The 22015-nt window shown below is 52.9% G+C and overlaps 1 protein-coding gene across 3 annotated transcripts in view; it reads left to right on the top strand.

The window, feature by feature from the left end:
* Positions 1-22015, top strand: part of MAPK4 (mitogen-activated protein kinase 4) — a 42410-nt gene that overhangs the window by 5642 nt on the left and 14753 nt on the right. Inside the window, exons 2-4 of one of the 3 annotated variants that reach the window (XM_086771216.1) lie at positions 11233-11289; positions 11752-12026; positions 14060-15490. In XM_086771216.1, the coding sequence (XP_086627342.1) occupies positions 14945-15490 (546 nt within the window). In that variant the 5' untranslated portion in view covers positions 11233-11289; positions 11752-12026; positions 14060-14944. Of the gene's footprint in view, positions 1-11232; positions 11290-11628; positions 12027-14059; positions 15491-22015 lie in introns of all 3 variants that reach the window. The other 2 variants (XM_086771215.1, XM_086771217.1) reach the window with 2 other exon arrangements.

Here is a 22015-nt window from a genome sequence, read left to right as displayed (position 1 = left end):
TTAGACCCTCAGTCTTGCGTCTGCTCTTGCACCCTTTAGTGCCTTCCTCACCGGCCCTGACCTGCCACGGATCCAAAGTCACCCTCCGCTGCCTGAGCTGTTGTCTTGTTGGGAGATCTTCCAAGTCCGTACGATTTCCCAGGTCTCAGCTTCAATGTTAAGGATCCCTCTGGATTCAGGGAAGAGCAAACAGCCCCCCGGGCCGGTACCCGTTGGTGTCCACCTGTCCCAGCTGCTGGCACTGTTTGCACAAGTCGGTTCTTGGCTACCCCTGATTTTACAACAGTACTAATTACATGGTAACTGATACACCTGCAGCAATTAGCTATGTAAACTAAGATAAAAAGCCTCATCAAATTTCATGTTTCAGAGTACAGGTTTCACCCCTCTGGAGGCTTCCTAAGCCCTCCTCCCAAAATTCTTTCCTGAAGGAACCTCTGCAGGTCGTCTCCAGACCCTTCCTATGCTGAAGTGAAGCAGGGCGCAGGGAACGCAGTGTATCAGCTACGGAGGAATTGTTCCCCCTTTCCCATCTCTCACTTTACAAAAAATGTGATGCTTCTGGTCCTTCTGGAGGGAGCTGGGGGTATCCCCAGCCCCAGCCCGTGTGCTCCTGCTCTGGGGGCTAATGGAGGAGAGGAGGTGGGAGGAAACAGGCTGGATCCCATTTTTGATGGAGGTGGAACATCATCCCACTGCTGCCGCCACAGCACCGGTTGTACCCGGCCCCTCGCCGGCGCTGAGTGCTCCATTAACTCCCCCTGCCCCCTCCTGCGAAATACGGAAAGTTTTGCGCTATCAGAAAGCGCCGTTGGGTAAAGGTGAATTAAACCCTGTCCTGCCGGGAGGAGGCAGGGCTAGAAACGCGAATGTGGAAATAGGTCTCGGCTTAAAATGACTCCAAGGACAGAGGGCGGATGCTGGGCTTCTCGGGATCCGATTCAGCTGGGACTGGTTCCAGTTAAAATGAGATCAAGGAGAATGGGAAGAGAAAATAGGAGCCAAAAAGGGAAGCTTCATGAAGCAGAAAAAATGCTTGCAGGGTGGGAAGGGGCAGCTCTCGTTGTCCCCAGAGTTAGAATCATAGAATCGCGGAAGGGTTTGGGTGGGAAGGGACCTTCAAAGCCCACCCAGTCCAACCCCCCTGCCAGGAGCAGGGACATCTCCAACCAGACCAGGTTGCTCAGAGCCCCGGCCAACCTGGCCTGGAATGTTTCCAGGGATGGGGCACCCACAGTTGCTGCTAGGTTGAAGGGGATGCTGCAGGACTGGGCCCAGATGTGCGTACAGCTGTACCGGCAACGTCTTCCTCACGCCTGCACGCCCGTGCCACCGTTTGCATGACTTCAGCAAGATGAAGTTTTAATGCAAAGTTGAAATTTCATATGCACTTTTCTCTTTTTTTTTTTGTTTTTTCCTGTGTTTGCTTTACACCTGAGGTCAGGTTTGGGCTCTTTTGTAACAGAGACCAACAAGGAAGTGTGAAATTTGCACAGACTCTTTTAGGAAAGTAAACCTGGAGTCGTAACCGGTGGCTGTGAAGATATTGTGATGCGCACGGTGTCATCTCCTTTCTCACTTGAGTCAGGGAAATGTCAGAGGACATCTTGATGGGCTCCGTGTTTGCCAAAAACTGGTTGATATTACTGACTTTTCAACTTGTCTCAAATTCCAGCTTCACCTGAGTCCTGTCTGCTCTTGTTGTTAGACAGGGGCCCGTTAAGAAGAACATAAAAATTCTGAGAGTAACGAGATGGCCGCACCGGCTCTTGAAATACCTGCTTGATTTTAGGCGCAACAGACGTCCGTGCCATCTGCGTGCCTCCTCGGCGCTGGGTTTTGCCGGGGGTTAGCGATCGCCTCGCCGCATCCCCCGACGTTAAGGCAGGTGAGCAGGCAGAACAGCTCAGCACCGGCGACCTCGGATTTCTGGGAAGATACCAACCGGTGAACAAAGTGTAAGTGCTGCGGGAGAGCGCTTCGCTGAACTGGGTGAGGACGGAGGAGACACAAGGAAGATTGTTCGCGGCGCTAAGCGGGCTGGTCGAAAGGAGTTTGATGACGGCACTGGAAGGGCCTCGTTGCCTTTGTGTGTTTGGAGAGCGCGGAGGCAATTCTGCCTTCGGGAAAGGCTTTTACAGCCTTTGTCTCTTTAAGTCATTAGAAATGCCATGACTGTGTCTCTTAGAAAGACGGGTCTAGGGATGAAAAAAATAAATACACATCTCTGAGATGGAAAGCTGATTGCTCTCTGCTCTTCAAACGCAGCAAAATGGGTAGAGTGCCTTTTGTAAAAAAGGGAAGACATTTGAAGGAAATTCTGGTTATAATACTTGCAACATCTTTTCAGTTAGTGAAAACGTTGTGTGTTTCAGCAGATCCCAGGAGCAGTCGCAGGATTAACGCAGTAGCTGAACAGCTAGGGGAAAAACTGCGGCAGCAAAGTTTGGAAAACTCCGTTTTTCCCTGCGCAGGAGCGTGGGTTAGTACTTCTGCTCACCTCACCCGTTTCATTTCACCCAGTGCCGTGACACTGAGAAAGGCAGGCAGTCCTGCAGACCCTGGGAAGGGTGTGGGGACGCTGCTTTTAACGCAGGACATCCCTCGCTGGCGATGCAGGATGCCTGTACCCCGTGGAGTCGCCAAATCTCCCCATTATTTGGGCTCACACACTGGAGTCCAAGCTCATCTCCTACGCTGGCCTCTCTTATCTGAATAAATCTCATGTGACTGCTACTACTCAGACAGAAAAAATAATCTTTACTGCTATAACACGTTTGTCAGCTTTCCTTTATCCCAGGAAAGTACTGTAAGATCTGCAGAATGCTTTAGAAACATAAGCAATTTTTGAGCAGTAGGTATTGAAAGGGGGAGAAAAAGTAAGCCTCTGAGGCTTGAGTCTTGCAAACCCAACCACTCAGCCAGGTTTTCTTGGCACAATTCCTTTTGCAAAATGGGCAACTTGCTGCCCACTGGAGCCAAGAGTCAATAAATGGATTAAGGCTGTGAAATTGCTCCGTCCTGATCGCTCTTTTAGGGCCCCGCGCAGAGCAGAAGGGATGTTTGGGAGCAGTGTTTGTCTAAACGACGGGCACGGGTGTTCTAAAGCCCAAGCTGGCGCAGGGAACCTTAATTACAGTGCTCTCAACACGGCGTAGGGCAGGCTGATGCTCTGGCCCTATGTTTAGAACATCAGATGGGAAAGCAGAGCAAACCAGCCTAAGCCTTCGGCAGATCTTCCCAGGGCTCTGGAGGACCACGGTGCATGGTTGCAGCCTTTCAGTTCTCTCATCCCGGTTAAGAGCCCTCCTGGCATGAGGAACGTCAACTTCATAACTGTCTTGGTTGCATCCAGGCAGCAGCCTGGGCGATTTGTCCCAGATCCGATGGGGAGCCCGTGGCGGAGCAAACCCGGCAGCGCTGAGCCTGGTCCCTGTTGCAGAGGAGCTGGAGCACTGGCTGGATCTGCTTCCCCTCTCCTCACCGCCCCATTAAGATTTAAGGGTAAAAGTGGGAGGAACGGAAGACAATTGGCTATTTAAGTCATAATCCATTTTTAACCTCAAGCACTGGCTGGAGTCCGTGCAAACCACTGGCAAGGCAATTAAAGTGACTTTTTAAAGAGTTATTTTTGTTGCTTCACTAGGGTAGGAGCTAAACATCCCAGGCTGTGAGCTGCCTGGGGTAGAGGCCATTCTTTTGCTGTGCTGCTCTGATGATGATGATGAAGTCTAATTTCAGACTTGATTAGGGGACACCTTCCCAGGCACGTGCCCTGTCTGCAGCCGGGGAGGGGACCTGGGCCTTCGTCACCTCCCTGGGGCTGCGGGGTGGGGGAGTGCGGGTGCCCCGGGGGGCACCAGGCACAGACCCCACCGCGTTCATCCTGCATCATCCCGGCCTCGCGTTTTCCTCTCTTAGCAGCCTGCATCCCGAGCCTCTTTCACGGCACGGCAGGAATGCAAGCTCCTGTCCGGCTGAATTAATTTCTTGTGCAGCTCACCAAGAGCAACCAGGGATGAATCTGTTTTTTCTCTGCAACACTCATTCATTCAGCTGCTGCCTGCATTAACGCACCTCTGTTGCCTTGCCATCTCTCTCCGCCTAGGTTATTGAGAGGAATGCTTTCTAAAAATAGCCGCCTGGTTTGGTGTCTTTCTGGTATTATTCTGTGTAGCACTAAAAACCTGCCTAGAAAGGCTGTCCAGTTCATTGGCGTTCCCTTGAAATACAGCTAATCCACATAATCTCATTATAGGAGTAGGTGATTATGCTGACAGCAAGCTTTAGCAGTGGTCCAGCAAAGCCCTTTATTCCCTGTCTATTATCTGGATGGCTAAAAGTCACTGGGAGTGTGTTTTGGTTTTGCTCGGGCTGTTTTAGGACCAGGACTTGCTGCGTCTTTGCTTTAATTCTCTAGAAAATCTCCGTCATTATTTTTGGTGATGCCGGCATATTTCTTCTGCTGCCACTGGCTTTCGGCTTTGCCGGCTGCTGGCATCCCATGACTACGCATCACAATCTCCCAGAATTGTGAGACTGGGAAGAGCAGAGACCTTTTTCCGGGAGTAGAAGAGGGGAAACTTTGCCGTGTGAAGTTGTTAGTGTGGGATTCCCGGCCTCTGACATCTGTTTTAAGGTGTGGGACCTTGTTACCCTGCTCTTTAGGGAGTCAGAAGAGGGAAGGGCTGAAGTTTGGGATGCTGAGACCCCATCGTTGGGACGGACCTGCCTTGGCAGGCAGGCTGGATGTGTGGGTGAGGCTGGGGGTGCTGCCCTTTCGGTTGTGTCGGGAGGTAACGTGGGGCAGAGGTGTGCACCGCGGCAATCCAGCTCCGAGCGAGGGCTTGCGTCTGTGGGAGTGGTGAAGCGCTTTGGGCTTGAAAGGCAGCTCAAGCCTGCCCTTGGAGAGGAACATCTTCCAGGAAACGTTGCTGCCGAAACCCCCGCACGCGTGGATCAAGGACTGACTCTTCAACAGTGGCCGTATATCCCAGAGCTTACCGCGAAACACCGCGTCTGGACAGTTTCCTGGCTGTACGGTTAATTCTCCTTGAGGCTGGAACAGCCTGTGCTGTTTGTGACGGGTTACAGGTCATGTTCTCCACGTACTTGGTCTTGCCACGCTCAGCGGCCGTGCCCCTCGGAGGAGCATGGGTTCGGCGAGGGCTGCCATCTCCCTCCCGGAGGGGTGTTCATAGATGGATGGGCCATCGCTGCGGGACTGCAGTGGGAAGAGAGGGGGTGGAAACCTTTTACAAAATGGTTTCTGCAGACAGATGCAGGTTTTTATTTCCTCTCCCTAAAGCCTATCTTCGCTGTTTTCCCAAGCTGAGCATGCAGATCTGCAAGCGGTCCGGCCCCCAGAATAAACTGGACGAGATGTGTCAGTGAGCAGAGGGATTAAGGGGGAGGTTAATCTCCGAGAGACACAAGCGCAAGGACTTTTGTGAGAGCAGTGTTTTGGGGGGATCCCAGGCTCTCTGCTCGCAGAGGTTCCTCTTGGGGCCCACGGAGGGTCGGGGTGAGCTGAAGGAGTCGCTTTGCCATCTCGCCGGCTGCCAGTACGTGCTGCACATACCTCCTTTGGGGCAAATTCCTGGTGCGGGCTCCTCAGTCACAGTAAAAAAAAAACACTCTAGGTCTGTTTCTGTATTTTTTTTTAATTATTATTTTTTAATAACCATCCTGCTTTTGCTTATCTTGGTCCAGCCCCACCAGTGATAACACAGGCAAAGTCCTGACCCGTGGCGTCCTGGGGAGCTGAGGCTCAGCTCTCCGATGAAGCGCCGGCAGAGAACAGATCTTCTCTTTTTTAGAAGAAAAGCATGTTGGTGCCAAACCGAAAGGGCAAAGTGATTTGCCCCGATAAGGTATGGTGTCTCTGCTTTGATTTATGGCTAGGGGAGAGGCTTCTGAGTCATCCATTCTAGGAATTGCTTTGCTTAGGTAACGGAAATAATTCCGCTGGTTTTAAATCAATGTGTTTTCAGCCATTAAAAGCCCGTGTGGCGTGAAAACCGCAGCTGGTGGGACTAGGGTTGAAGAGGGAGCAGGATGGAGCCTGCAAGTGCAGCATAATGTGCCAGTCAGTCTGTCATGGACAGCTCGACACGGGCGGATGCCTTCATGGAGATGGAGCTGGGCTTTTCCAGCTTAATACCACGTCAAACGAATTTATTTAGGCTGGTGGGAGAGGGCGCGTTGGCTGCGGGGCGCACGTACCGAGCCGTGTTTGTTCAAGGCATTGTCTGGTCGCTGTCTGGGCACTGGTCGCTGAGCCCAGAGCGGGCTGGGTCGCGCTGGGAAACGGGACCTTTTCCCACATCCCTCCTGCGTTCAGCCGCTCTCAGGCCCCTGCCGTGGCTGGTTTCCCAAAACCGGCTGCCTGGCCGGGGGCAGCCGGGTGGCTTTCCCGCGCCGCCTAAAATCCCTGCGAGTGTCAGCAAGTTCTTCATTGTTTTCTGTTCTTTCTGTGAACTAATGAGCGTTGTCTGATTTTTCTTTCTTTTTTTTTTTTTTCTTCCTGAGTGTAATTTGGCCTGTCCACAAGTGCCCCAGCCGTTAAGGAGGAAAATTCCTGTTTTCCCGCAGGAGGTTTGTGCAGCAGAGGTGCCTTTGCAGTGCTGAGTGATGCCACTCTGCTTGCTTACGGGAAAATTGTGTGTGTTTTACTGCTGTTCAAGCCAGGACTCTGGGGTCATTTTTGTGCTGCTTCCCTTTGGTTTTGCCTTCTCCCACTGGCTTTTCCCACAGGCTCACAGAGATTTTACCTTCTTTCTGGGGCAGTGCTACTTGGTGCCTTTTGCTGGTGGCAGCTCTGCTCATCTCCTTCTCAGTGGGTTTCCGTTTGGATCCTTGTATTAAAGGCATCAGATAAGTATTATTTTTGGGGGAAATAGGTATATAATCCACTCCTGAGCAGGTTGCATGGCTGTTGTTTGGGTTGTCTGGCCATGATATATCCTAATGGAAAAAGAGCTCTTGATGAAAAACAGATTGAGATCACCCAGGGTACCTGATGTGCCATGCACTGGCAGCTCTGGCGAAGCTGGGAGGATAAAATCCACGTTCAGAAACCCGGAGCGCGCTCGTTGATTTGGCTGATCTCTGACTCTTCGCTGTAAGTGGCTCTGGCGTAAGAGGATCTGATTCTGCCCGGGGGGAGGATGACTCTGCCGGTGATAATTAGCAAGGCCTTCACTCAGAGGAGTTCAAACAGCAGTCCTTTACTCTGCAGCTTGATTTTGGACAGGACCAAGTGCTTACCAGTCTGCGCAGAAGCCTGTGATGCTTTCTGGGGTACCAGGACAGGGTGTTGCTGGTGGAGACCCCAGCACTGAGGTAGCTGAGGACACACAGCGTGAGAGCATCGCTTGTTCTTCAGCATCCTTTGAAGGCTGAGCAGTTCCTGCTGCTGGCCATATTCTCAGGACGGGCAGGGCACGGGGACCCCTAGCTCCGTGACAGGAACCTCCCACTCCCGGGAGGTGCAGGAGGTTGCAAAGCAGGGAACCAGATCCTGCAGTTTGTAGCTTGAGCTGCAGGAGGGAAGGGAGGAGGCTGTTTGCCAAGACAAGAGCAGAAGTGTTGCCTTTGCCTGCGTTCAGCCCTGAAGAGTGACCCTCCCCGGGGCTCCCTGCGGGATTTTCCTGCAGAATTGAGCACCAGGAGCCTGTGTTTAGTGATGGGAAGGACTAATTAAGTTTCAGCCTTGAAGCCAGTGCTGGCCTGGGAGCTAAGAGCTACGGGAGGCTTGCCCGTTTTTCCCTCTGCTTCAGTAACTCCGTTACGGTGACTAAAGCTTGGAGAGGTTTCCTAAAGCCATGCGAGTCCATCACGGGAGCGGTGGGTAGCAGACTCCCCAGTCTCGGTCCGCTGCACGCTCTGCCACGGGGTCCCTGCTGCTCGGCTCCCCCGGGTCGGAGACGGCCTTGGCCGTGCGCCACGGGGATGATGCTGCTGCGGCGCGGGGAGCAGCGAGGCCGAGATGAAGGACGTTTGAAAGGCTTTTGCTGAAGGGAGGAGGGATGCTGGGGTGAAGAGAGAGAATGGAAAAATGAATCTCATTGTGCTCCTGACAGATCTGCCCGATGCTGGAATCAACGAGCTCAGCCCGTACGATGAGCACAGCCCCTGCTAGACCCCTCCTGCTCTGCAGCGTGGTGTTTAATCTTGGGCCCAGTTGAAGAGACTGTTGAGATGTAATGGTTTGCAGAATCCAGCCCTTTACACGGTGTTCAAGCAAGAGATGGCTGTTATCCTCCTTTAATTGGCACCTGTGGTGCTCTGTTAATAACAGACATCTTGTTACAACACTTGAGCTTTAATGAATTCATCCAGCGGGAGAGGTCGCCGCTGCTTGCAGCGGGTTCAAGTGAAAACGAAAAACTCATCACACCGTCGTGGTCGGGTCTTGCGCTGGGAGATGCTGGGACCTCAGCGGGGACAGCAGCGGAGAGCCCGTGCAAGGGCACCCAGAGCCCCCCTGAGCCCGTGCAAGGGCACCCAGAGCCCCCCTGAGCCTGTGCAAGGGCACCCAGAGCCCCCCTGAGCCCGTGCGGGGGCACCCAGAGCCCCCCTGAGCCCGTGCAAGGGCACCCAGAACCCCCCTGAGCCCGTGCAGGGGCACCCAGAGCCCCCCTGAGCCCGTGTGGGGGCACCCAGAGCCCCCCTGAGCCCGTGCAGGGGCACCCAGAGCCCCCCTGAGCCCGTGCAAGGGCACCCAGAGCCCCCCTGAGCCCGTGCAGGGGTACCCAGAGCCCCCCTGAGCCCGTGCAGGGGCACCCAGAGGCCCCCTGAGCCCGTGCGGGGGCACCCAGAGCCCCCCTGAGCCCGTGCAAGGGCACCCAGAGCCCCCCTGAGCCCGTGCAGGGGCACCCAGAGCCCCCCTGAGCCCGTGCGGGGGCACCCAGAGCCCCCCTGAGCCTGTGCAAGGGCACCCAGAGCCCCCCTGAGCCCGTGCGGGGGCACCCAGAGCCCCCCTGAGCCCGTGCAGGGGCACCCAGAGCCCCCCTGAGCCCGTGCGGGGGCACCCAGAGCCCCCCTGAGCCCGTGCAAGGGCACCCAGAGCCCCCCTGAGCCCGTGCGGGGGCACCCAGAGCCCCCCTGAGCCCGTGCAGGGGCACCCAGAGGCCCCCTGAGCCCGTGCGGGGGCACCCAGAGCCCCCCTGAGCCCGTGCAGGGGCACCCAGAGGCCCCCTGAGCCCGTGCGGGGGCACCCAGAGCCCCCCTGAGCCCGTGCAGGGGCACCCAGAGCCCCCCTGAGCCCGTGCGGGGGCACCCAGAGCCCCCCTGAGCCCGTGCAGGGGCACCCAGAGGCCCCCTGAGCCCGTGCGGGGGCACCCAGAGCCCCCCTGAGCCCGTGCGGGGGCACCCAGAGCCCCCCTGAGCCCGTGCAGGGGCACCCAGAGCCCCCCTGAGCCCGTGCAGGGGCACCCAGAGCCCCCCGAGCCTTCGGAGGGAGCAGAAAGGTCAGCACAACCCTCAGCAGGCAAATGCTTTCCTTGCACACAAGGGTGTGTGGGAGAGAGAGAGAAAGAGTGGAAGAATGAAAGAAAACTTCTTAATTCCCTCATCCTTGCGTTTTATGGCACAAGATGTCCTGATTATAAAATCTCTGCGTCTGCGCAGAGACGGCTGCCCTCAGTGAAAAAGCAAGTGAGAGGTAAATTGAACTGTAAAATATGTTCATAAAGAGGGAACGTGTCTCTGTGTTTCCTGCGCAATTTTTCTCGGGAATTTGGTTGTGCAATTCTTCGTGTAAGCAACCGCATCCCTTCCTGGGTTGCCTCTCTGTGCCCGGGCGATGGAGGGCGGGCTGGTGGGGGCGGGGGCTCTGAGGGCATCGCGGCAGCTCCTGACCCTTCCCTCCGGCCCAGCTGCAGGTTGGAATGGTGACTTTGACCTCGCACGTATTTATTAAACCGACAGGATTTATGCTCTGCAGACCAGGAGGATTGTTCAACAGGGAAAATTTTTGGTATATGCTTTGTGAAAGTACCCCAAAACTTCCCTGGCTTTAAAACTAGGATAGAAAGAAGGTGGGAAGGGGATGGGAATAATGTTAGCACTCAGGTCTCTTAACACTAGTGTCCCTTTGTGTTTTACCATCTTCCAGCACCCCGGCAAAACCCTCTGTCAAGCACACAAGCAAAAGATTGGGGTGACTCCATAAATAAGTCAGATGTACTTTCCCTGCGCATCATCTTGGTGTAACCCAAGTTTTATCACTCTCTGCTCCTGACCCTCTGTTGTGCTTCAGGACCTGTTGGCTGCATCCTGCTGCAGTTTGCCTGGAAGCTCCCACTGAGTTCGGTTTTTTCAAGTGGGTGGCAGATCCTGGCCCCGTCAGCTGAAAAACCCCTGGGACTCTGGTTCGTAGATTCGTGAAAAGAGACGTGTTTTCCGTTATCTGCAGCCAAACAGCATCTCTTCTGGGTTTATGACCGCTGTTGGTCTCGGCAGCTGTTTTCGTCAGGCCACTGAGATAATACTTCTTCATTACAATAGACTTGGAGAACCAAGAAGAGAGGAAAAACTGGGATTGCTGATGATGAGGCTGGCGTCCCGAAACTCCCCCTTGGTTAGCTGCAGAACTGCCCGAGGATCCAGCCCTGCGTCCCCGTGTTCACCAGCAGCTTTTCCCTGGATGGTTCAGAGAGAGGAACCCAGGCGTGACGGCAAGGACAGGAGCATGGCTTGCCAGCCTTTTAGGGACGGTTCTGCCTCGGGCCCTCTGTCATGGCAGAAGATGTTGCTGGGTCATCACCCAGCCAGGAACTGAGACATAGCCGGGGGCTCCGCGGAGCCCATGGCTTTGCTCGTGAGATAAAACAGGGCTCTTTCTTCCCTTTTAGTCTTACGCAGCGCATTTTCCCTTTCGGTGCTTCTAGAACTGTACTAATTATTAATAATTAAGCTGACGAGGAAAAACTTGGTTTCCTTCCATTGCATCTAGGGTAAGCCAAGAAGCTCGGCGTGGGAGCTAGCACCGTGTCCCGTCCAGCCCTACCCGGTCTCAGCAAACCCTGTGGAGTTTGGCTCACCGTGCCAAAAAGCTGGGAAGCCTGGTGGGTTCTGGGTGGTGGGGCTGAGAGATGAGATGTAGAGATGGATCTCAAACCCAGCGTGGCACCTTGTTCAAGCTTGCTGGCCCAAGCCCTGTTTCACACAGTTCCCTTTGCTGGTAGGAAATTTTTGCAACTTTTCTTGTTTTTTTTTTCTCCTCAGACGTCCAGGAGACCCGTGCAGAGACTGAGGTCTTCAGCGCAGGCTTAGGAAACTCAGGTTAGTCCCACAAATGGCAAAGCTTCAGTTCTGCCGCAGCCAGACGTACCTCTTGCAGCCCCTGGTTGCTCGTCAGGTCCCAGCCTGCCCCTAAACCACCCCGTGGTCCGCAGACCCCCAACCACTTTCTTGGGGTTTAAGCAACGTGTGCTCCCTTTCCACTTCTTGTTTCTCATCCTTTTTTTCCCAGTCTGTGACCATGGCCCAAGGCACCTCTCTGGCTTGTCCCGCTTCCTAATAGCAAGAGCAGCTTTCTCTGTTCAGTCCTTGCGTACAAAAGCATTAGATAATTGTTGAATTGAAGAGAGGCTGTAATTATTTTTTTGCTTCCGACTACAGGAGCAAGCAGTGCTTGCCAAACTGCCTGGTAACTGCTGGCAGATGCTCTTCAGTATCCCTCCTTGCCGTCACACGGTCCGTACATCTTTATTTTAACCGTTAACTGCTTCCCTCTTCGAATAGCTGCTCCGTGCTGGCCTGAAGCATTACGGTTCTCTTCCACCTTTAGTGGATGATTGATGATTGCAAACCAAAACGAAGCTCAGCATTTGATATTTTCCCTGTCGTTACTCTGGGCAACTTCTGCCAGAGAGCAGGAGGGTGCTGCCGGCGACGCCTGGTGCTTGGGGAGCGCACGGTGAAGGACCAGGCTGTGAACCTGCCGCCAGGTTAACGGAGCAGCTCTGGTGATTAAGGGCTGTGTTCATCCGTCACGGAGAACACAATGCAGATCCACGGTAATTTTATATTTTTTTTTTTCCCTTCCCTCTGCGGCACTGGAACCGGTGTCTAATTTGGGACATCCCTGTGCAAGATCACAGCCCTTCTCATGCAGCTGGCTGGTCTCCCTGGCTTCAGAAGGACCCGGTGGTCCCCTCAGCGGGTGGCACGGGGCATGGATCTGCGCACAGGTTTTGTGGCAAAGAGGGGGTGCGGCGAAACGAGGCATCGGGAGATGTTTGGGAGCAGGATGGGGGCCGGGGCCAGGCAGGAGTGGATGTCTTCACTCCTTGAGATTCATAAATATTGCAGGAAGATACGGTAGGTCAAAAGCCTTGATGAGCTGATCATTTGGAAAAAAAGAAAAGCCCAACCATTTCCTAATGCTTCGAGCCTTTTGTTCAATTCTGTTTCTAAATTAAGTAATTGCAGGTGAAAAATCACCATGTTTTATCTAGAAAACTTGAAGTGCTTTGAGGGCTTTGAACAGTCTTTTCTTTTGGAACATCTGCGAGAGGTGGTCCCCTGCCCATGGCCACCCCTGCATGCTCACCTGCCACTGGAAAATGACATTTTATCAAGAAAATCCCCAAAATATTAGGATCTTCTGGCTAAATCTACATTCTTGTCCCCAGCAGACATCGGTATTTGCCTGTTAGGCTATTGCTGGCAGTGGGGTGAGGGGTCTGCTGTGGTGCCAAGCAGGTTCCTCTGCTTTTCTTTTCTTTAAAAGCCAGTGCATCTTGATAAAAGATTCCTGTGGCGCTTGGAAGGGCATGTGTTAGCACAGAGAGGCTTTGAAATATGAGGCTGTGCTCGGTGCTGTTGCTCACCTTCATCTATTTTCGTGTATTCCAGCTTCTTAATGCCAAAGGCGTCAAAGTTTGGGTTTTTTTTTATTAATAGGAGGTGAAAAAAAGCACAGCTTACATGTTGTATAATTCATATATATATTTATATTTATGGGTTCAGCTGTACTTTTAAAGATCACCATGGGACCCTATATTTATCTTGTGTATGTATGTTGTTGGCGTGGAGGAGTTCTTGGGTCTGTGAAGCCACAACCAGAGGAGAAGAGCAAAGCTGGGAGGCTGCACGCTGGCTCGTGCCTCGGAACTGAGTAGCTGCAAAACTTGGACAGATGAGGGAAGTGTTTTCCCAGCGCCTGGGTGCCGAGCGCATCCTGAAGAAGGAGATGGTGAGAGAGGATGTCAGCTCCAGTTTTCCCACCGGGTCTTCCCATGCCTGCGTTCATCACCAGCAAAGCTGCAGTTGCAGGCGCTGCTGATGGATGGCAAATCCCCGCAGCTCACGACACGGCTCGTCCATCTCGATGAGGATGCTGGAGAAGAAATGAGCTGTGTCCTTAGCTGCTAGTGCACCCCGGGCTGAGCAATGCCGGAGCATCTCTCTTTATAAAGGCACTAAACTGGTGTGGTTTGCTGCACGAGGGAAGGGGTGGCAGCTCCCCGCGACCGCAGGGTCGGAGCCAGCGGCATTCCCAGGCTGCTGCCAAGGTTTGCTCTGGGACCCTGAATTCAGGAGCAGTCCCACCCTTGCAGCTGGTTTTTAAGGCTCTTTGCAAAACTAGCCGGGGCGGCATTTGCCCAAGCAATTCTGGTGGTTATAAGCTGAAGGACTCCGTGGCCCTGTCTGCTCTCAGCTGCTTGGCGGGGAGGGTTCATACCCTCGCGGGCCGCTACCTTGCTTTCCTTGCAATGCGGTTTACAAGGGCAGTCGGAGACGCGGCGCGCTGTTCAACCTTTGCCTCCTGCAAATCACTCTGTAACGTTTTCAGACAGATTAAAATTAAAAAAAAAAAAACAATGAAGGGGAAAGGAAGAGTTACAATTTGCTTTGTATTACAAATTGAAAAGGTAAAAAGAACCATCTGAGAAATGCTGGTAATGATGCGTGCTTCGGGAGGGGATAACTAATGAGCTTCCAAAAGGTCGCAGTTTAGCTCACGGTTAACCTTCAGCAAGCCATTACGTAGGCAGGGCGTAGACGGTGCTGTTATCAAATGAATCCATCTCCTCTTTTCTTCCAGGAGCGGGGCTGAGACCTGCTGAGGGATAACCGGGCCGTGCGGCGCAGGGAGCTCCTCCGGCAAGCTGTCGAGATCAGATGGCGCTTGGCTTCGCCAGAAAAGGAGGCACAAGGGGAAGGTGTTGGAACTGCAGATGTGGAAACTTGCTGCACTGAATGCAGCTGATAAAGTCAGTTTTGATCTGCAAAACATTTTATACCATCAAGATTTTTATCTGCTGATGGAGGAGATGGAGTCTTCTCATACTGAAAACGGAGCGAGGAGAAGGGCGAAGCTTTGCTGACTGCGGGGGAGCCCGGCCTGTGCCTGGATGCGCTTCACTGGTGGGGAAAACACTGTCGAAACTTGTGGGCAGGGAGGATTTGGGGCAGCGGAGGGGCCATGGGGCTGCTGCGGGCTCTGCCCCACTGCAGGGGTAGCGACCGGCTGCCCTGACGCTGAGACGCCACGGACGTCGGGCCGGGCATCCGGCTGCACCACCAGCCCCACGCACCGGCGTCGTCTCTGGGACATCGGAGAAGGAAAACAAGGAAGTGGCTGAAAAATGTAGCAGTGTTGCTCTTTTAGTCTCAAGAAAAATAACCTTTCTGTTTTGAGAGATCTCTGGGCTGCGTTTATCCACGCTGCTTGGAAGGTCTCTTCTACCCCTTGATTTCTCACCAGGTTTAAAACATTTTATTTGTGTGTGTGTGTGCGCTCAGATCTACTTTGACTGCATCTGTGTGTCATCTTGATGCAATGGGCTCGCAGAGAGACCCCCCCAAGCATCTGTAAGTAATCATGAGGCGCTTGATTTCAAGCCACGTTTGTGATCTGGAAGCCCATCAACTCTCCCAGCTTTTCAAGTGACGAAGAGGAAAAAGCCAAAAGAGGAGGAAACCCACAATGGCAGAGAAGTGCGACTGTATCGCAAGCATGTACGGGTACGACCTGGGCTGTCGCTTCATAAATTTTCGCCCTTTGGGCTTCGGAGCCAACGGGCTGGTGCTGTCAGCCCTCGACAGCAAGAGCTGCCGCAAAGTGGCGGTGAAGAAGATCACCATTGGCGATGCGCGGAGCATGAAGCACGCGTTCCGGGAGATCAAAATCATCCGCCGCCTGGACCACGACAACATCGTGAAGGTGTACGAGGTGTTGGGGCCGAAGGGCACCAACCTGCGTGGGGATTTTTTCAAGTTTAACATGGTGTACATCGTCCAGGAGTACATGGAGACGGACCTGGCACGGCTGCTGGAGCAGGGGAAGCTCGCTGAGGAGCACGCCAAGCTCTTCATGTACCAGCTGCTGCGGGGGCTGAAGTACATCCACTCGGCCAACGTCCTCCACCGCGACCTCAAGCCGGCCAATATTTTCATCAGCACGGAGGACCTGGTGCTGAAGATCGGTGACTTTGGGCTGGCCAGAATCGTGGATCAGCATTACTCGCACAAGGTAGGTGATGCTCTCTTGGTGAGCTGCTGGCTGGCACGCGGAGCTGCTGAACGCGCATAGGGTGAAGCGGTCAGACCGTGACAGATCTTCTAGGGAGAAACCGGTCCTTGGGGCTGTTTGGGCAGCTGTAAGCGCTGCTGGGGCGGTCACTGGTGGTGGTTGCCCTCCCTGCCCCAAGCCAGGTCGTGTTTCCTGGGCAAAGCCCATGGGTTCAGCTCTGCCAAGTGCACCCTAGGGCTCTCCAGCGCCACAAAGCACCAAGCAGGAAGGGTTCATGTGCCACTCAGGTGTCTTTCATTGCTTTGTGTCATTTATAGCAAATACACGTTTTATTCCATTCCAGCAATGGACTGTGGGGAGGCATGCGTTTGCTGACTTTACTTAAATGACTAAACTTCCTGGTTTTTGCTTTGCTGCTTTTCTAAAACAGGAGCTGCCGTTCATCCTTGCAGTGGAAGCGCATGGAAAGGGTACCTGGCTCATCCGCAGCCGCTCTGCTTGTCTTTGCCCTCACTCCTGTGCCAGCTGGCTTTTTAAAAACCCGACTCTGTCTGAATTACACTTAATGATAGGGAAAGAGGGATGGGTCTTTGAGGTACAATCATATTTCTTTCATCTGAGGTCAAGATCCAAATAAAGTATAAATTTGTTTGCTCTTTGGTACTTACACGCTGTATGATGATGCAATAATAATTGTGAGTGGCCGGGGGCAGCGTAGCGTGCCCCACCGCTGCTCTGCTTGGGACAGGGGATGCCCAGAGCCCCTCGGACCCCCCAGCCTCGGCATCCCCTGCAATCCTGTCCGTTGGTCCGTGCACTCCTTCTCACAGCAGTCTGGCTGGGGTGGAGAGGGAGAGAGAGGAGCAATGAAGCAAAACGCAGGAAAAACAAATGCCTACCCTTGAGTAGGGGAAATACATCTCCTTCTTGGGGGGGTCTTTGAGACTGACTCAGTGACGCTTTCTAACGAGCAATTAGTGAGCCACAGGCTGTGGGCTGCTCCGCAAAGGATCGTCTTCCCAGGCAACTGCCAAAGCCTGCAGAATAATTTAAGGTAATGAAACCAGTTCTATACTCAGCCGAAAATACAGCTGTTAAAAGAACTGTGTTTTTCCTCTAACAAATTTAGTTCAGCACGGCAGTCTCGCAGTACAGCTCTCCTGGTGGGATATCCCTGGATGCGTTGCTCTCTCGTGGGACAGGGGGCTGGGGAGGAACCCGGCATCCCAGGGCACCGCGACGGCGCCGCTCTCCCGTGCCCGTGCGAAAGGGAGGTTGGAGCTGGGAGCAGCTCAGGGTGGGAGCAGCGGCTGTGCTGACAGCGGGCAGGCGGCGTGGAAGGCAAGGAGGCAAGGAAAACGAGCGAGAGGTCTCTATAACACGCGGTCCTGATGCTAACGGATTTTGAAGGGAGTTGAAGATGTTTAATGCAGGTTGCTGGAGGTTTGGAACGGCGCAGGCTTCGTCAGCTCGCGGATCCATGTGGTCCTGGGAGAAAGCAAAGCATCGCGTGGTCTGCACCAGTAGACGTGATGCAGTCTGCAGCCGGTTTCTGGTTAAAGTTGCTATAAATCTCTTATTACAAGATAAGAGAAAATCTATTTTTTTGAGCTGGATGTTTCTGTGGACGAGTTCAGTGTTCCCCATGGACCCGCCGTTGCACCTGCGCCGAGGTTTAAATATGCTTTGCGATTACCAGTGGGTTCCTGCAGGAAAACTCCCCACCAGTGGGAGGCAGGGAAGGGGAGCGGGAAAAGGGTGATGGAACAGATGATCGGGTGATCCTAAAGCTGACCCCTGATCCGTTCTGGTTTTCAGCCAGGGGTTTGGGCAGAAAGAGGCCCTGGGGAAAAGGAGCTGTAAAAAGATTGCAAGGGACACTGCGGGGTGAGCGCGGGGTCCTTTTCACAGCTGCCTGCCCTTCCTGTGCTCCCTTCCTCATCAGTTATTCATTACCCAGCTCAGCAAGAGGCTCCTGGCTTTTTAAGTGAGTGTTTTGTTGTTTTTTTTTAAAGTCAGGTGCATTCAGAGGCTTTTCCCAAGGGAAGATAACTCCTGGAGAAAACCCCTGCAAGCAAGGCAGCGCTACATGAACACAGAAAGTCGCTGCTGTAAGGAGCATCATCCTGTCAGAGACTGCAGGATGAGGGTGGAAGTCGTCTGTCCGTGTCTGCTGCAGAATTATTGTTTTTCCTAAGCCGTTCTCTGTCTCCTTAATAACAGCCAGTGCAGTGGGAAAGAGCTGTCAAGGGCCGCGGCTCTGTGGCGGGACGTAACTTCGGAAGATGCTGTTGCATGAGCATCCTCCAGTTCCTCCCAGGGGTGGGAGGCTGGAGCATCAATGTGAAAAAAAAAAAACCAAACCACAGCAGAGCCCCGCTGTGCAGAGAGACCTGGATACAGCTCCATTGCAGAGCCAAAACCAGCAGCGCTGTGGGTGAGCATCCAGCACCACAAGTAATGTCAGGTATTTGTGAATTCTGGCGATGAGGAGGGCTGCGTTTGCTGGAGCCAGGTGACGGGTGCTGCAGAGGAAGAGGTACAGCAGGATGGGGCTTGGGTCATTCCCACCTTTGATTTCCAGCTCTTCTCAGATGACTCAGAAAAATCAATTCCTTTCCATATTTCTCTTTCAACCTTCTCTTTCCTCAAGGGCTCATACAGATTTATAAGCTGCTTGCTCTACGCTCTCGCAGAAAGCATCAGCAAGAGGGAGAGGACCGGCGCATCACCATCTCCGCTGTTGATCGGCGTCCATCAGAACAGGGATCCTCACACCGCGAGTTTTGGTGCTGCCAGCAGGTGCTAATGCAGAGCTAACCAAAACCAGGGGAAATCCTGCTCCCCGGGTAATTAATTGCTCTAAAGACCCAGTAGATCCAAACCTCTGAAGGCAGTGCAGAGCTACACTTCTAATGTTTTCTTGCAAGCCTGTGCAATGAGGAAGGCTTGTCTTAAGCGCTTGGATTTTTTTCCCTTACGATGTTTTGTATCTGGAATATGCTGAGACTGATGGCTGGGGCCTGCTAACAGGAAAAATTGCAGGTTGTGTGTTGCATATGTCTGAAAGGTGGCAGCTCTTCTGACCCGATGTCTCTCAAATCCCAAACCACCCTGCTCACTGTTAAAATGGCAAATCATAACTAGAGGAGAGCGTGACTCCAGTTTTAAACACAGTTTAGAAATACATATGCCACCTAAATAACAGCCCTTACTTGGCAGTGTGTCTTGTTTACATGGCTGGCAGCAGGCAACTGTTTAATTAGGATAATTTGGTGGGAAGGGGAGAGCTCTCCAGCTCTGGGAGATGCCCTGGACCACAGCGGGGTGCTGCCCTTCACCAGCTTCGAAGCAGAGCAGCTTCGCCTGCGTTTCTCCCACCATTTGGTGTTGTTTGCTGCTCACATCCCTTTCTCCATGTGGGAAGAGCAGCGTGGGGGCATCTGTTCATCTGAAACTTCCCAGTAGCAAACAAGATGAATTTCAGGCTGCCAAGGTCATGTCCAGATCTGGGTCTGCACCTTAGACCTGGCTGCACCCAACGGCTTACATTTTAGCCCTGTCTCAGATAAACACGCTTCTAAGCTCCCTGGGTGCTCGCGTACTTGCAAACATCTCTTGAGGGCACAGAATACCAGGTTGAGCAGCAGAGGACCCTCGGGAGGTGATCCTGTGCGTCCCCCTCTCTCTGTTGCCCTGTCTCTTCCCCAGTGCACTCACCATCCACCCGTGCAGGCATCTTTCTCTTCCCTCTTACTACTCTTTCTGCCTGAGAGTAACTAATCTTCCTGTTTATCTCTCTAGAACGTCTCCACATTAATCCTTTTTTCCTTGGTCGCTGCTCTTTGTGGTCTGATCACTTTGCCGTGCAACGTGGTGCCCAAACGATGAGTGGAGGAGTGTTGGAGATGAAGATAAAGGGCAGCTCCGGCCTCCATAAGGTCATGTGTAGCTGCCTATCTATCCATCCATCCTCTCTCTTATGCCCTCATAAATATATTTTGGCTGTAAATGACAGTCCAGCTGTGATCTGCCCCAAGTTTGGGGGAAAAGGGGGTGTAAAAGTGACATGCTGTCCTCCCTTGAGCACCCTCAGCTTGTAGTGGGCAGGAGGGAGACAGCAAAGCCAAGCATTAAAAGTCAGGATAAACACCAATGAATGTCTAGATTTAAAAAGAATTAAGTTCTGGAGGGCAAACTCAGCCCTGGCCTTTCGTCTTACGTAGCATGTTGCCTGGTGCTGGTCCGAAAGGAGCTGTTGGGTTGGGTGGTCCTGTCTGGAGAAGACAACAGCAGTGCCTGCTATATGGGGTTACAGAGACTTGCTGAATCTCTCTACTCGAGTGATGAGTCGGTGAGGTGGGACACTCCTTAGCCTGCTCATGTTGTATAGGATAGATTACCTCTTCTGGGGGTCTGGGGTCTCTGCCTGGTGCCCTAAAGCACTTGGGGGCATCTGCACAGGGCTCCAGGAGACCCTCTCTCCCTTTGCTTCTTGGCAATATTAGTTACAGAATTAATTGGCAGAAATTCCACACCAAGGAGGATGTGACAGCCCTTTTAGGGGGAGATCTCCTGGTTAATAGTTTCCAGAACATCTTCAAACCTTTGAAGTCCTCCCTTTGCTTTGTACTTGCTCATCAGTGCAAACGTAATAGCTTCCAGTTCCTCCAGTAAAATAACAAAATTCCCAGGTGGGCTGTCATAAGGAGGTCTTCAAAGGAGACGAGGATGTGGGACGTTGCTCTGGAGACCACCCTCCACGTTCAGCCCTTGGGGCAACTGTCGGTGGCCCTGCGCAGCCAGCACCGAGCCTCCCCACTGTGACCTCGACTCGGTTTTCTCCTTCCCAGTCCTCTGGTGAAGCACATAATAGTCTGCCGTCCTGAAATAAATGCACTCTGTCATCCCAAAATGATGGGAACACAAGTCACGTTGCCGGAGCTGCGCACAACGGCGGTTTTATTATTTTATTATGAAGCAGCGTTCCTGCAAACCAGGCGTCTTTCTCAGCCCTTCCTACAGCTGCCCTACCTGCCTTTTAAAATAAAAGCTGGGTCCTGCGTCTTTCTGAATGCAGAAAGATGGATTTTGGTGTGAAATACTCACGGGAGAGGCTTTGGGCTGCACCGTTTGGGGCTGCCTGATTTGCAGGAGGTAAGATCCTGAATTTTGTCATCGGCCTTGAGGAAACATGCTCTCGATCCCTCCAGCACCAAGGAGAAGCTCCAGGCTTGGGCAGCTGTTGTCCTGGGACACTGGCAGGTCTTGCTGCGCTCCCCGCGTGCTGCCGTGCCGTGCCAGCTTCCCTCTGCGCGCTCGGGATGCAGGCGGTCCAGCGTGCCGCGACCACCGTGACAGCGGGATGCAGCAGCACCCGCACTCATCCGAAATTGTTTCTCCTTCTGGTGTTACAAGCAACGCACAAAATCCATGTTGTGTAAAGATAAGCATTCATTTTTCTTTGCTTTTCAGTTCCCTTGCTGTTCTGTTTGATACGACTTGGTGCTTATCCTACCTGTAGTGATTCATCACCTTTATAGATTGCCTCAGCTGTTCCTGCACATGCTGCGGGAGCGGAGGAGAAGCAGAAAAATGATACTTTAAAATAGCAAAAAAAAAAAGCATGAGAGGGCTTGAGAGCAAGCCTTGGACTTGAAGCTCTTTCTGGTTTTAAATTAACTGCGTTATATTGTTTTTTAAAGAGGTTCCAGTAGTTCTTCAGATCAGAAAGGGCGGTGTGGAATATTGTCATGAAGATGTACGTTCTATCTTAATTAGAACTCATTAATATGCTTCTGCTCTTGGTGTTTCTGTCTGGTTGAATATACTTAAAGGGTGAAATTCTTGCGCTAAAGCCCATGCCTTGCATAAGCGATGGCTGGAAGCGCTCAGGCTCTCCATCCTGGCATGACTGCTGCCTTCGAGTAGGTCCTGGTACCACCGGTAAGATCTGTGCCCGTACCTAAGCCAGGTTTAGGTGGATCCTTACCCATCAGCCCTTCCCAGTATTTCCCCCCCCCGAGGAAGAGAAGGGATAACCCAGAGCCCAGCAGCGGAATGCCACGGGAAGCAAGGGAGGTCCAGCTTGTATGGTCCACGAGTCAGTGGGATGAAGACAAGCTGTAGGTCGCTCCTCTCCACGGGTCCTTGGTGGTGGGCGACCCGATGGACTGGGTTATTCAGCAGACGAAAGCAGGGAGACAACAGTCAAATACACAGTGATAGGTAACAGAAGGGGGAAGCAGAGTGTTTAATTACCTAATTAATTACCACCAGTAACCTCACACGGCAGAGGAGGGGTTGAAGACGTGTCCAAAATATTCGGTGAGTTTTTGCAGGGAATTTTCTCTGATCTGGGGAAGAAAAGGTTTGGCTTGTTGCAACATGTAGACATGTGCAGGATATCGCTCATACATTTTGCATGGTGCACACACCCCCAAGAACTCAAATCCATCTTGCTCTCAGAGAGGAGAAATGTATAAACCGAGCATTAAATCTGTAAGGACAGCGGCATTCCTTTGC

Source organism: Chlamydotis macqueenii, chromosome Z, assembly GCF_036417535.1.
Source record: "Chlamydotis macqueenii isolate bChlMac1 chromosome Z, bChlMac1.mat, whole genome shotgun sequence".
In the NCBI taxonomy this organism is placed as follows: Eukaryota; Metazoa; Chordata; class Aves; order Otidiformes; family Otididae; genus Chlamydotis; species Chlamydotis macqueenii.
This window is presented reverse-complemented; position numbering and strand designations above follow the sequence as displayed.